At 39.3% G+C, this 17,094-nt stretch overlaps 1 protein-coding gene and 1 pseudogene across 1 annotated transcript; one reads left to right on the top strand and one right to left on the bottom strand.

Annotated features, from left to right (window-relative positions):
- Positions 1-1,494: 1,494 nt before the first annotated feature.
- On the bottom strand, positions 1,495-4,158 carry LOC125210575 (protein MEI2-like 5). The gene is made up of 5 exons (XM_089066261.1): positions 3,904-4,158; positions 2,403-2,863; positions 2,009-2,157; positions 1,842-1,936; positions 1,495-1,673 (listed from the first exon to the last, which is right to left on the bottom strand). The coding sequence occupies exons 2-3, from the start codon at positions 2,742-2,744 to the stop codon at positions 2,113-2,115; spliced, it is 387 nt and encodes a 128-aa protein (XP_088922387.1). The 5' UTR covers positions 2,745-2,863; positions 3,904-4,158; the 3' UTR covers positions 1,495-1,673; positions 1,842-1,936; positions 2,009-2,112.
- Positions 4,159-14,611: 10,453 nt separating this feature from the next.
- Positions 14,612-15,267, top strand: LOC148931257 (uncharacterized; annotated as a pseudogene).
- Positions 15,268-17,094: the final 1,827 nt, after the last annotated feature.

Raw genomic sequence — 17,094 nt, 5'->3', positions numbered from 1 at the left:
ACGTGATGCGGGGATGACACATACGCCTCGGGACCCGCGCCTCGGTTTGCGTGCCGGAACGCATCGGGACTTGCCTCGGGACGCGTGCCTCGGTTTGCGTGCTGAAACGCATCGGCCATGACGTCGGGACCCACACCTCGGTTTGCTTGCCGAGAATGCATCGCCCCGTGCCGCCTCGGGATGCGTGCCAACGGGGACGACACGCGTATGCGCGGACCCGTGCATCGGGATGCGTGCCACTAAGACGACACGCGCACGCCTCGGGATGCGTGCCACGGGGACGACACGCGTACGCCTCGGGATGCGTGCCAAGGCGGACGACACACACGTCTCGGGATGCGTGCCACAGGGACGACACGCGTACGCCTCGGGATGCGTGTCACGCGGGGGACGACCCGCACGCCTCGGGATGCGTGCCTCGGGACGCGCGCACGCACGCCTCGGGATGCGTGCCACGGGGACGACACATACGCCTCGGGATGCGTGCCACGGGGACGACACATACGCCTCGGGATGCGTGCCACGGGGGGACGACACATACGCCTCGGGATGCGTGCCACGGGGGGATGACACGCGTACGCCTCGGGATGCGTGTCACGCGGGGGACGACCCGCACGCCTCGGGATGCGTGCCTCGGGACGCGCGCACGCACGCCTCGGGACGCGTGCCACACGGGGGAGACGCGCCTCGGGACCCGTGCCGCCTCGGGACGCGTGCCACACGGCGGGGCGCCTCGGGATGCGCGCCTCGGGACGCGCGCCGCGCACCCCTCGGGACGCGTGCCGCCTCGGGACGTGCGCCACGCACGCATCGGGGCGCGTGCACACGGGGCCGCCTCGGGACACGCGCCGCCTCGGGACGCGCGCCACTGGGGGGACGCCGCACGCAGACCGAGGCGTCAAGTCCCCCGACGGGTTCACCAATCCCAAGGGCTAGGGTTCTAGATTCGCCCCCCAAAAGCGTAATAACAACAGCCGCACGAATGTTATTTTCCCCGACGGGTTCACCAATCCCCAAGGGCTAGGCTTTTTAGATTTGTCCCCAAAAAGCATTATAATAATGACTATATTTTTCGGATCAAGTGTTAAAAACCGTCCACTGAAAGTATATGTTTTAAAACTTAAAATTCAAAAAAATTTCCCCTCGTGCCTATCGGCCCTCGGGGGGGAAGGACTAATTATGGCCGCGGCTTGCCGCTGAAGGCGCGCCGTGGGAGTTCGTTTTTTTCACACCTCGTTTTGCGTGCCCTAAACCCTAAACCCTGAACCCTGAACCCTAAACCCTAAACCCTAAACCCTAAACCCTAAACCCTAAACCCTAAACCCTAAACCCTAAACCCTAAACCCTAAACCCTAAACCCTAAACCCTAAACCCTAAACCCTAAACCCTAAACCCTAAACCCTAAACCCTAAACCCTAAACCCTAAACCCTAAACCCTAAACCCTAAACCCTAAACCCAACCCTAAACCCTAAACCCTAAACCCTAAACCCTAAACCCTAAACCCTAAACCCTAAACCCTAAACCCTCTGATATCTCCTAGTTATGCTTTAGATGGCCAAGCACGGCTTCTTCCTCCATTAATAACCGGCGAATCGGAGGTGGCACAATGGCAGAGTAGCAGAGGAGTTGCGCCGCCGCAAAACAAAGTGTAGAAGGATAGGCGAAAAATGGGCTACAAAAAGGGGAAATATAAAAAATGCACCCATTTTACCTCACGCCGTATTTATATCTATATATATATCCTTAAAAAGTATGGTTTTTTTTTTTTGGGGGGGGGGGGGGAATTTCAATGAATAGCTCCAATTTTCAAATTAAAGTTTGAGAGGGAATTTGTAAGCACCAAAAATTTGGCGGAGGTCGTCGTTGGAAACAGAAGCATCCAAATTGAACACCACTTAAAGTTCCCTGATTCACGTCTTTTTCAAATGGATTGTCCTGTACATGAGGTATAAACAATTGAGCAAAACACATAGAGCGAAAACCAAGAGAAGACACACGGGTTCAGACCTTTGGAATTGAAATATGGATGTCGAGTTTCCTTCACCTCAGGGGCTTATTTTGTAAGCCACGCATTGCACTTCGAGCAGCTCTGATGTCATAGTAAGATATCATCACAAATCCCCTATGCTTACATGCAGTATAAAGAGTTCTGATATCTCCATATTGCCACGAGCAAAAAGAAAAAGTAGAGCACAAATTAGTAATTTGATATGTAGTCATAATATAGTGCGAGTTTAAGTAGTTTATAACTACTGGTGCAAATTCAAAAGGGAAACAGAGAGCAATATTTGAACACAATGAAGTGCTATAAAACTGATCATATATATAGCACGAAAGAGAGAAATGAAGAAAACAAACAAAATAAAAGCTGAAAACTGAATCTGAATCTTGTTAACCATACCTCAAAGAGAGACTTCAGTTCAGAATCTTCCACATTACTGTTGATATTACGAACGAACAACGTCCTCGAAGGGTGCTCTCCGTATGGATGTTCTCCGCTGACGGATCCAGCAGTACCATTGGCGAAACCAAATTGTGTAATGCTACTAATGCCAATAGTGTCAGCACTAATTCTTGAAATTCCATTGACTTGATTTTCACGTTCGATTTCCATTCCCCCTCCACTTCCAAAGAAATCATCGTCCAGGTCCTCAAGTTGAGTCGGCAAGCCAGAGAGATCGAAATCGTCCATAAGACCAGCCAAAAGTTCATCTTCGTCACCAGGGAGAAAAGTTCCCGTCATACTCGGATCATCAATTTCTTTGAGTGGATCCAATGCCTCATCTCGTAGTTGTAGTTTGCTAAGGCTCGGAAAGCCATCATCCAACGAAAGACCACTTGGATTGGACCCATTAAAGTTAACTACAAACAGAAACAAGCAAATCTTAGATTTCACCATAAAAATAGAACAAAATCAAAATGATGTGTATCAAATCAATGAGAACTCGTTAATGACCACGGAACTCAAATAAATTACTGCAAGAAACACAGCATCATACACTGGACAATCTTAAATCTTGTGGTGGCAAGTCAATAGCTATGTTAGTAATCAATAACTCGAGAGAAAAAACCGGCGAAATCTTAGAAAATATAACTAAGAAGTAAAAGTATCTTAAAATCTCTTCAATGTGCTAAGATAACTACACAATTTCTGGTAAATATGAGGAACAGCAGGACTGCCTACTTCTCACTAAACAAGACACCACAAAAACAGTAAATTAACACAAAGAAAAGGGGAAAAAAAACATCAACAAATCAAAGAGAAAGGCCAAAGTAATGGCCAGGGAGAAAATCAAGCTTTAATTAACCAAACAACCAAAAGAGGAATAAAAACACAAGCCCCATATTGAAAACATCACGGTTGAGTCCACCAAAAGTTTACACTTATCAAACTGTATTATTAAAGCTTCCAAATTAAAGCACAATTAACTCAAGCTCTAATCAAAACTTGGTGCAATCAACACAACATGTATTTAATTTTGGTCAACCATCGGTAACTGATGAACACTGCTATAAACAGGAAACCCATAAATTCCCAAAATCAAATAAACAACAAGCCCATGCCCAAAGAAACAATCTTGCAAACAACTATGGCAAATTCAAAGCTTTACTCAACCACATGCAACAATTGAACAAAATCAAGAAAAAGATTGCAACTTTACCACATAAAGATCGCAAATTTGTACTAAAATCCAGATTTTGAAATCACAAGACGGTTTTTTTTTCCCAAGAAACGGACAGAGAGAGAGAGAGTGAAAAACCAGAACCAGAAAAGAAAAGGAAAAATCTTGGGCTTGGTGAGAAAGAGAAGAGAAGTCAACAAGGAAGGGGAAGAGAGGGATTCACAAGAAGCTAAAGATAAACAAAAAAACAGAGCAAGAAAACGAAACAACAACGCTTACGTATAACGGTATAAGCAGAGGAATTGTTAACTTCCACTCCTTCACTTCCTTCTCTCCCGCCGCAACGCAACTTAATAATGTTTGAGGAGAGAGAGAGAGATGTTTTTAGAGAGATAAATAACACTTGCAGAGAGAGGGAGACGGAGAGGGGAGAGAGAGGCCCCACAAAGCCAAAATGGTCCAAAGGGGAAACACAGTGGGAAATGACTGGAGGGAAAGAGGTATCTGACAATCCTATACGATTATTAAAGTGAATTGAAGTTTAGATTTTTTGCTTTCAAAATCTTTATTGCAGAAAAATATTAGCATTGCTTTCAATTCCATCTTCGGTAAGCTCTGTTTGGATTGTGATTATAAAATTGTATCCGAGAAAATGATTATTTATAACTTGGGGAGATTAATTTTCAAATAAATTAGGTTTAAGTTACTTGTAGTTGTGGAAATATGTAAAAATTTTACTCCCTCTGTCATAAAAATTAGCCCTCTAGGAATGACACGGGTTTTAATGCGTAATTTGGTAAAGTTAAAGATAAGGAGAAAAAATAGTTAAAATTGTGTAGCGAATTGGATGGTGGGCCCATAAATGAAAAAGTAAAAAAGAAGGAGAAAAAGGTTACCATAAATGAATATGTGATTATTTGTATGAGACGGACGAAAAAGAAAATATGGCTAATTTCTTTGGGACGGAGGGAGTATTAAATTCGAGATTGAGTGTGTGAATTGGAATTGGATAAAGGAATCATGTAGATAATCTAACACTGCATATTGTCATATTATTACTTCGTTGGATAAGGATCATTAATGAAGATAATCTAACACTGCATATTGACGTATTATTATTTTGCTGGGTAAGGGTTATTAATAAAGATTGCAATATTACTATTTTAGCAAATTTCTAATATTTACCATATTATAAAATATTATCTGAAGTAAAATATATTATGGCATGGTGTGTGGTCGCTATCCGTGATGGTTTATGTGTAAATATTTTCTAATGGATAATAATGCATTACTTGAATTAATTTTCATTAATTGAAATACAAAGTGCGATAAGGTGATGATAAGCATTGTTGAGAAATTATTGAGTCATCCAATATGTGAGTGTCCTAATTGTTTTATATACGGAAAAAATATTATCATAAATTGAATGCCAAAACAAAAGTGACTGAAAATGATCGTTTTAAATGTAACGAAGCAAAATCAATGATCATTATGAGTTTCTTTCATTAGTATAGTAGTAAACTAGCAATGGAGTTATGGAATGGTAAAATTTTATATATCTAGTTGGGTATCAATTATTGATCATATATACTGTGATAAATGGTAGGTCTAGGTGGGATTATGTGGGTCAATTGACCTCCTCCTATAGTGGTCAATTATCACGAGTAACGAGAAAGTTATGACATTTTTAATATTCAAAATCAAGTGATGAGTATGATTCGTTGTTTGATCTATTTATTTTTTTTATGATATTAGAATCCAGGTAGATTTAAAAATATATATTTATTCAAATAATAACTTCATTAGAATTTCTCTATTAAATCAAAACTCAAATTTTATAATTTGTAATACATTTGAGATTTCATTTATAGATCAATGAGAACGACAGATTGAAACGCAAATAATGTTGTATGTCATTTAATCAATCTTTTTTTTCTTTTTCCAAAAGCATAATTTTATTATTTTACATATTCTTGTTTTTTATTACACTATATGTTTTATATTTATACTTAATATTTTATCACACTAGATATTATATTTATGTAAAAAATAAAAACATTAAACAAAAACATAAACATATAGTATATAATATATGATATGATAATAATATGGGTAAGCCTTTCAGTTTATAAATTCTTGTATGCAACTATGTTTTTTATTATAATATTTTTAATATTTATATTTAATATTTTGATCACATTAGATATATGTTTATGTAAAAAATAAAAATATTAAACACAAACACAAATATATATACATAATATGATAGGGGAGTGATCAATTGCTAACTCATCATTTAATTGCTAACTACAGCTAATTTAAGGCCATAGGATTTTAGAAAATGTGTGGTCTACAATTTGCCATGTGTAATTTTCATTTTTATTAATTAAATCGAAAAAGATAAAAAAAAACTCCAAATTAGGGTTTTGGATGAAAATGTCAATATAGTGTTCCGAAAATATCAACACAATGCTTTGAGAATGTCAATACAATGCTTTAAGAATGTTAACACATTGCTTATATTGACATTCTACATGTATTATATTGACATATTTTATATAGTATGTTGACATTTCTGCTTGTACGGAAAAAATTAAAAAAATTTGTTTTTTTTTCCAAATTTTGACGTCGGAACATATGCATGTATAATATCGTTGGAATCCTTATGAAATTATCTTTAATTTGATATATGTTATATGAATTTAAAGTTTTGAGATTTCTTTAAAAGTTAGTTATAACTAAACATGTAGTTAATTGACATTAATACCCCTATTGATATTTTTTGGAATTAATCCTATGGCCTTATTGACGTTTTTCGTTGATCGTATTGACATTTACGGATTAATGATCTAAGCCCTTAGAGCATCCGCAGCGGTAGCAGGGACGCTGCTCGTCCGTCCGTGCCGCTGAGCACGTTGCCGTCCGTCGGAATGTGGTATTTGATGAAAATTCTATGCTTAACTCTACTGTGAAGTCTATTGCTACAGAGGATTTGGATGGTGTTGATGAACAGGTGGAGCTGCAAGTCACTCATGATGTGAGTGAATCACAACTCCAAGGTGGAGAAGATCAACACACTACTGCTGAAGTCGCCGATACTTCTAGTTCGGATGTTCATCCACAAGCTCGTCAGAGAAGCATTGCTATTGACAGAGCTAGGAGGACAAATGTAAAGCCTCCGTTGAGGTATGGTTTTGAGGATATGATGGCATATGCATTGCAGGTTGCCAATGAGGTCGAAGATGAGCCTTCGGCAGATGAACCACCTACCTACAAGGAAGCTATTTCAGGCAGTGAGCGTGCCAAGTGGCTCGCTGCAATGCAAGAAGAGATAGAATCACTTTTGAAGAACCTGACTTGGGAATTGGTTCCACGGCCTAAGGGGAGAAAGATTGTTACTTGCAAATGGATTTTCAAGAAGAAGGAAGGCACTACACCAGATGAGGACATTAGATACAAGGCTCGTCTAGTTGCAAGAGGGTTCACGCAAAAGGAGGGGGTTGACTATAATGAGATATTCTCACCAGTGGTCAGACATACTTCCATCAGAGTGTTACTTGCGATAGTTGCACATTATGATTTGGAGCTTGAGCAACTAGATGTGAAGACATTCCTACACGGATTGCTTGAGGAGGATATCTACATGACTCAGCCAGAGGGATTTGTGGTTCCGGGCAAGGAGAATTATGTGTGCAAGTTGAAGAAGTCCTTGTATGGACTAAAGCAGTCTCCGAGGCAGTGGTATAAGAGGTTTGATAGTTACATGATCAAGCTGGGATTCAGCAGGAGTCCGTATGATTGTTGTGTCTATCACAACAAAGCTGACGATGGTTCTATGGTCTATCTTGTTCTATATGTGGATGATATGCTCATAGCTGCGAAGTCAAAGTCTGAAGTACAGATGTTGAAAGCTCAGCTTAGTGTTGAGTTTGATATGAAGGATTTGGGTGTTGCGAAGAAAATTCTGGGCATGGAGATTTCTAGAGATAGAGAAAACAAAAAGCTTTCTCTGTCACAGAAGAGCTACATTGAGAAGATTTTGTCAAGATTTGGCATGTCTGCATCTAAGGCTATTGATACTCCAAGTGCCACAAACATTCATTTGTCATCTGATCTTGCACCGAAATCCGAAGTTGAGGAGGAGTACATGTCTCGAGTCCCGTACTCTAATGCAGTAGGGAGTTTGATGTACGCCATGGTCTGTACTAGGCCAGATATAGCGCATGCTGTCAGCGTTGTTAGCAGGTTCATGGGAAATCCTGGAAAGGAGCACTGGCAGGCTGTGAAGAGGATTTTTCGTTACTTGAGAGGTACGTCTGATGTTGGTCTCATTTATGAAGGTGATACTCACTGTTTAGTGACTGGTTATTCTGATTCTGACTACGCTGGAGATGTCGATAGTAGAAGATCTATGACCGGTTATGTTTTCACTCTTAGTGGTTCTGTTGTTAGTTGGAAAGCAACTTTGCAGGCTGCAGTTACTTTGTCTACTACTAAAGCAGAGTATATGGCATTGACAGAAGCTGCTAAAGAGGGAATATGGTTGCAAGGGCTAGTTGGTGATCTTGGTTTACATCAAGATCAAGCTGTTGTGTTCTGTGACAGTTAGAGCGCTATTTGTTTAGCCAAGGATCAAGTCCATCATGAAAGGACTAAGCATATTGATGTGAGGTATCATTTTCTAAGAGATGAGAAGAGAATTGAGGTGAAGAAAGTAGGTACTGCTGATAATCCTGCTGATATGTTCACCAAGTCGGTCCCGCAGAGCAAGTTCCAACATTGTTTGGACTTGCTTAATGTCATGAGCTGTTAGTTGCCCGTGGAGGGCAAATCTGAGGCAAGAATGGAGAAGTTTGTTCGTCTGGTGTTATGATGATGCGTCTGCAAGGGAGAATTCAAGTCAAGTTGGAGATTTGTTAGTATGCCTTGAATTTGTATAGGATTAGGTTTCCTAATAGGGATAGGATTATGTTTCCTAAGCCCAGTCTGTCTAATGTGTGCCTATATATATGGGAGTAGAGCACATAATCTGTATCTGAAAACTGCAGTCATAATACAATTTGTTCTCCGTTTTTGCCCGTGGACGTAGCCAACACAACGTTGGTGAACCACGTAAATTCTGTGTCTATTTACGTTCTGTTTTTGTCACTTTGGTGCTTGATCTGGGGAATTTGGCTGTAGATCTGTGGTGTTGTTGTTGATCGGAGGTTGTTTGGTGATTTTGTAGTTATGGAATATTTTTGGCCGGAGTTTGTGTCGGATGCTTGGATCCGGAGTGGATTTAGCATTCGAGGTTGGATCTGAACAGGGGATTCAAGTTGTGCATAGAATTTTGAGTTTTCTACTTCCTTTCTGTTTTACTTCGTCTAGTAGCCGTAGATCTGTTAGGTTTCTAATTGTTCTTCGTTAAATTGCTAAAATCCAGTCTACTCTGTTTTTCGATTACGTTTCGTACCTGTTTCTTTTGAGTTTTTGTGCAATTTGAATTGGAGAAGATGATGTCACTGTTAGTTAGTACTTTAGTTAGTTGTTTTCCCAGGTTTTCATCCGTACTCTGCTTTTTCAGCCATGGTCCCCACCGTCAGTTTATTTCTAAGGTCTAGGTAATTTAGAATAGTTTCTTAGATCTAGTGATTGTCTCGATTTTCAGTTTACATGCATGATTTCTGTTCTGCCTAGATCTAGCTGTTAGCGTAGCAGATTTCAATTCCAAGTTTAGTCTAATTTCCTCAACCCAAAAAAAAAATGCGTGGCAGCAGCCAACCCAAAAATAGTCCTGAATCCTCAAACGTGGTTTATTACGCATCCATCTCTGTGGGATCGATCCCTACTTTCCTGTGCTACATTTTAGTATACGTGGTTGAGGGTTTTTGAAGTAGTTTTTTTCTGTGTGTCCGACGACTGAGATCTTCCAAAGATCCGTGAGTTCCTAGACCTTTTGATCTAGTGGATTCACTGGACCTAGGAGTCTTGTTATTCCCTACTGTGCACGCAGTTTAAACAAAACCGAAGGAAAATTCTGTGAATCTTCAGTTACCTTAAAGTGAACGACGCCCACAACCGGTCTACTAAAACAAAGACTTAGACTTTGTTAAGTTACTTATACATTTAAACATGTAATAAACATCCATTAAATGTAAAACATAACATCATTATGACAAAAATAATCTATTTATTCCTTTGGAAAATAAAATAAGATTTTTAACAGTATTCAATCACTCGAAAGGTGATTTCTAGTATACAAACTCTAACACAGAGGGAGTATATAAAAGTACGACACACATTCCATTAACTTTTTCAACTTATTTTCCATTACATTTCTTAAAATCTGTGTCAAGTCATAGTGTGACATCTAATGGTGGATGGAAGGAGTATATGACGCGGGTATTTAATTTGTTTGATTTATATATGTATGTGTAGGTCAAAGTACATGCAATTGCAAAGGTCAAGGATAGTGATGAGCCGCTATTCGAGTCAAGGGTTTGTCGATTGAAGTTAGGTAGATAATCATTTGTTTTCTTTCACCAGGGGATTAATATAAAAATATGTGATGCTCATCTATGTATATATCATGTTTAATTAGGTGATGAGAGACTCCTAGAGGGGTTACCCATTGGTATAATAAGTATGTAAGATCTATACTAATTAAGTACTCCCTCTTTCACACTAACTGAGCAGTTTCTTTTATGTCGTTGTTTTGTAAAAATGATAATAAATAGTTAAAATGGAATGAAAGTAAGATAAAAGAGAGAAGTAGAAGAAACTTTCATTTACATTATTCTCTCTATTACTTTACTTTCTCTCCACTTTAACTATTTATTACTCCCTCCGTCCCCAAAGAATATGCACTTTGGGGACGGCACGAGTTTTAATGCAAAATTGGTAAAGTAAGAGAGAGGTAGAAAGAAAAAGTAAAAGAAAAGTAATTAAAGTATTGTTAGTGGAGAATGGGTCTCACCTCAATAGAGAGAAAAAAGTTTCTAATATTAGAAAGTGTATATTCTTGTGGGACGCATAAAAAAGGAAAGAGTGCATATTCTTGTGGGACGGAGGGAGTATCATTTTCGCAAAACAATGATCGAAAAGAAGTTGTTCACTTCTAGTGGGACGGAGAGAGTATGAAGAAATATGATTTAACTTATCATTATGTATTTTTGTGAATTAGGAATGCGTGTTGGTGATAATAGGAGGTTCACTATTCCGCCACATCTAGGGTATATATATGTTTGTGCAAGTTGTATGAATGTTGTAATAACATATACATATGTTGATCACTTGTTTATTTAATTTGTTGCAGTTATGGAGGCGAAGGTTTTTAAGGGTGTTTGCCATTAAGTTGCTTGCAAAATGATGACGAAATATATACTATCGCTACACTTTTTTAATTCTTCTAACTTTATTGTTTATTGGTAATTTTCAAATATTTTAAATATTTGATGGTAGTTCAACTTTAGATGCTTCAATTTGTGGAGTTTGCTTATCGCATAACTACTATTGTAATTTGTTGCCCCGTTCATGACTTCGTCTCTTATTGAGACCCAATTACACAACCGGTGGAACTGGGCTTGGGAAAATTTTCAAATTATTTATATGCACAATTAGGATAGGCCATATTATGGGTTCAAATTTTAATCGAATACTTGTGAGTGGTAATTCATATTTTATACTCCCTTTGTCTTACTATATAAATTTTAATCGAATACTTGTGAAGTGGTAATTCATATTTTGATACTCCCTCTGTGTTACTATATTTAGTCACTTCTTTGTTACACACTTAAACTAATTCTGAATAAAATATAATAAATAGTAAAGTGGAAAAAAGTAAGTAAGTGAGCTAATACGTACAAAAAGACTATCTATGCATTATTCTCACTCTTACATTACTCTCTTTCCACTTTAATTATTTATTAATATTTTTCCAAAACGGGTGAAAAAAGAAGTGACTCAAATAACATGGGACGGAGAGAGTCTGACTCGAAAATGAGTAAAATGACATATCGTACTCTCTCCGTCTCACTATAAGTAAGCATTTCTATTCGGCCGTTGTTTTGCGAAAATGATAATAAATAGATACAGTGGAGAGAAAGTAAAGTAACAAAATAGTTAGACGTATCTACATTATTCTTTTACTTATTTTACTTTGTCTCCACTCTAACTCTATACTATATACATCTCCACAAAACAACAGTAAAAAAAGAAACGTTTCACTTACAATGGGACACACGAAGTACTTTTTAGCAGTTTTGAGCGGTGGCTAGAGTTTAAACCCTCGTGTGAGGTTCCTTCTTTTTGTTTCATTGTTTTGCGTCATTTTATGCTTCATTTTCTCAATCGTACAGTTTTATCAGTGTAATCTTCATTTTCACATTAATGGTTTTCTTTTCTCTGTATCTTTTTGTTCTACATTTTACTTTTCATTCTAATCTTACATTATTGAGATTAGTCAAGTATTTTTCAATCTTTTTTTATCTCTCTGTTCTACGTTTTACTTTTTATTCTACATTTTACATTCATGAGATGAGTCAAGTATTTTTTTTCTTTATTATTTTGTTTTACATTTTATTTTGTTTTAACATTTTATTTACAGGAGTCAAACCTTTATCCCATAATAATTATGGAGGTAAGAATCATTCTCACCCGTTATTATATTTTAAAAATACTTTTCTAATTATTTTGAAATTTAGTATAAATAAATTTAATTTTAAAATGAGTTAAAGGCAAAAATTGGTCCTAAACATATGGTCATTTTATCTTTTTTGTCCTAAACTTTATCATTTGAATTTTTTGGTCATGCACATGGAAATTTGATCATTTTGGTTCTCCGTCAATAGTTCTGTTAATTTTTTAACAGTCAACGCGTTTGCCCAATTTTGACCAGATTAGAATCTTTTTAAGTCACTAATTATTTCCTAATTATCTTAACAAATATATCCACTAAAATCAGAAATAATTTCTGATCAAATCTTACCCAAGATACACTCATGGCAGCGCTTTCACAAGCAAATAAGGGCATCCACAATGGTAAATAGGCTAGCCTGTTTCTCCTCCTGCCACATCATCCAACACTAAAATTCCACTTGGACAAGCAACTGGACAAGCAACTGGACAAGCAATAGGCTAGCCACAGGCTAGCCACGTCATCAGCACTATTAAAAAAAAACTAAATTTACGGAATTAAATACAAAATACAGAATTAAATTTACGACACATATACGGGAAAAATTTGTTAATTTTATTTAAATAAAAAAAAGTACATTAACTAAAAATGAAAAAAAATTACATAATAAAAAAAAATTTCGGGCTTCCACACACGAGCCACCGCCTCACTCTACTCCTCGTCGCCGTTGCCGCCGTCCCCGCTGCCACCGGCTGCACCCCCGGCATCTGAGCCCGCACCTGATCCCCCCAAATGTGCCGCAAAGGTATCCAAATCGACCCAAATACTCTCGAGCATTGAGTGAAGAAACTTCTTCTCCTGGGGGTCAGTTGCCTCCTTCCATTCGTAGAAGATCCTGTGCATCTGTTTGCGCATTTGTTGACGCGCGTAGAAGGCGAGCTCGGCTGCCGACTTGCCAACGGGGGGGTTTGCCGACTGGACCTCCTGGGACCCCTGGGCGACTCCCCTCACTACCCGTTGGGCCCTCCACTGACCAATCGGGCGAGTGCGGCGAGCGAAGGATGGAGGGGACGGCTGCTCTGGAACATCCTCGGGGAGGTCTGGGAACCACCGCTGCTACCGCTGTAACCACCGGCATAGTTCAGCCGCTGCTTCTTCGGACAGCCAGCATCGACACCCACCCGGAACTTCTCGGTATCCATCAGCACCAGATAGTAGTTCCAGTAGGTGAATTCCTTATACAGCCCCCGCACAGGGAAGGCTTTATCCGCTATCCTCTTGCAGTCCTCGTCAGTCTAGTCACTGGTCTTCATGCGGAGGGCGTTGGTGTACAAGCCCGCAAATCAGGAGACCGCAGCCCTGATTCGCTCCCACCCCTTCCGGCACTCCTCCCCGGTGTATGTCATCCCATGCGGGCAATTCCTCCGGTAGGCTGCTGCAATCTTAGCCCACATGTTGACGATCTTCTGATTGTTCGAAACGAGGGGATCTGCACAAACAGACACTCAAGCCTTGGATAGCGCGACGTTCTCATCATCCGTCCACTTCCTCCGTGCACTATCGTCATCAGCCGACTGCGACGACTCACCTACCACCTTTTTCCCCTTCTTCTTCTTCGGTGCGCCCTAACCCTGCCCCCGCCCCTGACCTACTCCCTCTGTCTGAATGGGAGTGTCTCCGAATCGAACGCCCGGTAACAAATCCTCTATGGAGAAAGTGTCATCTCCAGTGAATTGCGTCACCACTGAGGTCGATGTATGGGAAGACGCAGTAAAAAAATCAAGGGTGGGGCGATAGACATTGTCCCCCCTCCCCCCGCGTCACGGGCTACACCCCCGCCTGCCACCCCGGCATCATCTGTGGCATCATCTGCATCCCAGCTCCCCAACCAGGCATCATCTACATACCGGGTTGCATGCCAGGTACCCCCTGCCCGCCGCCCTGCGGCATCATCTGCTGTCAAGGGTATATGTTGTAGTACCCACCGCCCATCTGCCCACATCCCGCCCCCGCGGGTATCATGGGAGTTTGAGTCCCGCTCTCGATGGAGTAGACTCATTGTTGTGATCCATTTCGCGTTATTGCTCTTGTACAGAAATTAAGAGAGAGAGAAAACTCGTCAAAACAAGTGGTGCGAATGAAAATGACGTGAAAATCGCGTTTATATAGTGTTCCGAAAATTTTAAAAAAAAAATTGGGCTGGCCGATCGTTCGCCGATCGCCAGCCTACAATGGCGGCGAGCGCTCACCGATATTCTCGCCGATTGCAATAGTTCGGCGAGCAGACCGGCTAGCGCCGGGTATCGGCTAGCTGGTCGCTCGCCTATTACTGTGGATGCTCTAAGGAGATGGGGGTTTTAGATCGGCAGCCATGGCAGTGCTTTCACAAGCAAACCCTAGCTCCATCTCCACCGCATCCACCCACCCGACGTCTCCTTCAAATTCACCCCAAACTGATCTACCCAAACTCGAATCCGATCATGCACCCCACCCTGAATCCATAATTCGAGAATCCCCTGATCTACCAAAACCGAGGAAAATTCCCCAAATGAGAAATTATCGGACGATTCGGCCAAAGAAGGGATCGGTGGCGATGGATTAGGAGAGGAGGAAGAAGAAGGCGAGTGCGGATTCTACTTGTTCATGAAAGCGGGCGGGTGCAGAGAGACTTTCATGGATTCAGTGAAGTGCTTGGAGGAAGGGGAGAAGAACAAAGAGGATATTGTGGAGAAATGCATTCAGGCGACTTCGGCGTTGAGGAAGTGTATAGAGGCGCATTCCGATTACTATGCACCGCTGCTCGATGTGGAGGAGGCGGTGATGAAGCAACTAGAGGAGGAAGAGAAATCGGATGATGCTGACAAGAAGGAATCGCCTTGATTTTGACTCTGATACGATTAATTTCGATTTTTAGTGTTTTGTGATAGGAAATTGTTCTATCTAGAATAAATAGCACTGGATATTTGGCTGCGAAACTGTTGATTTTAACATTGATTTCTTAATCTTTGTGATGTTTTGTTGTTCAATGAACTGCCCATTTTGGCTTTTTCAGCTTCTGCAAAATGATTTTATTGATTAGTGATTTGTGTTTTAATCAAGAATCATGTGTTTTAGAAATGTGTATCTTGGACAAGATTTGATCAGAAAAATTTACGCAAACTCTTGAACATTTTTTATTGACATAGCCACGGTTCTTAAATGTCACATGTATAAATAGAGAGATAGAGACTTAATTAGTGACTTAAAAAGATTCTAATCTGGTCAAAATTGGACAAACGCATTAACCGTTAAAAATTAACGGAACTATTGACGGAGAACCAAAATGATCAAATTTTCATATGTGCAAGACCAAAAAATCCAAAAGATAAAGTTTATGACCAAAAAGGTAAAATGGTCATATATTTAGAACCAATTTTGACCTTTAACTCTTTTAAAATTTTCTTATTACTCAAACAAAATTAAATTTTAGACCATTCTTTTTTATCCATTCTTTGTTATTAAAATGAACTCCTTTCGATAATTTTAGATCCATTCTTTGTTATCTAAATTGAATTGAATTTAATTATGGAGTTCATTTATTAAATTTGCCGAGAAAATTATCTAAAGGATGAAACATGTTATTAATACTCCCTCAGTCCTAAAAAAACATGCATTTTGGGTTCAGCATAAATTTTAATACAAAATTGGTAAATTAAGAGAGGTAGTAAAAAAAGTAATTAAAATATTGTTACTTAAGAATAGATACCACCTAATTAGTGAGAAAAGTTTTCCAAAATTAAAAAGTGCATATTGTGGGACAGATGGAATAGAAGTTATGACGCTGTTATTGTCGATATTGCGTCTACTCATAACCTCCATATGCATCTCTAGTTTTTATAACATATTCTCTAATTTGTTCTCTCGCATTACCCATCTACTATCTCTCACCCTCCACGGTCAATGCCGCAACTGCACCCATAAAGCTTGGAGGATAAAATTTATATCAATTGAAAAGGTTTGATACAAGTTTGATAAGTTTTAATGAATATGGTAAAACCATAACAAGTAAATATTGAATTAGATCAATAATTACAAAATGGTACAATAATGAAATAACCCAAACGAGAAATAAACATCTAATCTAGTATCCATGCGCGTGAACAACAGTGAGATTTGAATCCACAAGTATATGAATCTCTAAGTATACCAGTTTAATATTAAATCATGATGTTTGGTGAAAGATTAGGCTATTTCATATCCTTTGAAATTGGAATATTAAATCACGATGTTTCAATTTTTCTCAATTGTTTCATCCATGCACAAATCGTCGTCTATTGTTGATGTTAAAAATGACAATATTCCAATAAAATAAGAACAGAAATAAGAAAATAAAGGTATGTATAAGAAAAAAAAATATTTATTTTAATAAAACACGTCGTTTCGAACATCATTTTGACATTTTTCAACCTAAGTGGTGTGGCCGAATGACATGAGATTTGTTCATCCTTAACCAAATGGTGAGGGAATCAATCCTACCCTTTGGGTATGGAGCAGCCTTAAATCCTTGTGACTGTTGTCCTCCTCCCCCCCACACCAATCGAGGTGTCTACAAATCCGCACAATAAATAGGCATTGGGCCCGTCGATGGATATCCTTGATAATTACCAAAAGAAAAACGACATTTTGTGCATGAATGAGATAATTGAGAAGAATCAAAACTTCGTTATTTAATCTTCCAATTTCAAAGGTTGGGTAGATCAGAATTTGACCAAACTTTATTATCCTAAATAAAAAAGTGGGAACAACTAGTGAGATTCAAGTCCATTGTCAAAGGTAATAGAGTTAAAAATAAGAAAGAAGAAAGAAATTGTAGA

Source organism: Salvia hispanica, chromosome 3, assembly GCF_029641045.1.
Source record: "Salvia hispanica isolate PSC_SH4W2 chromosome 3, Shi_PSC_v1, whole genome shotgun sequence".
NCBI lineage: Eukaryota > Viridiplantae > Streptophyta > Magnoliopsida > Lamiales > Lamiaceae > Salvia > Salvia hispanica.
This window is presented reverse-complemented; position numbering and strand designations above follow the sequence as displayed.

Coding starts and splice junctions, on each gene's coding strand:
- LOC125210575 (XM_089066261.1), bottom strand. CDS start 2,744: ATGACGGGAACTTTTCTCCCTGGTGACGAAGATGAACTTTTGGCTGGT. Junction 2,158..2,402: donor AACTGAAGTCTCTCTTTGAG/GTATGGTTAACA, acceptor GGCAATATGGAG/ATATCAGAACTCTTTATACT.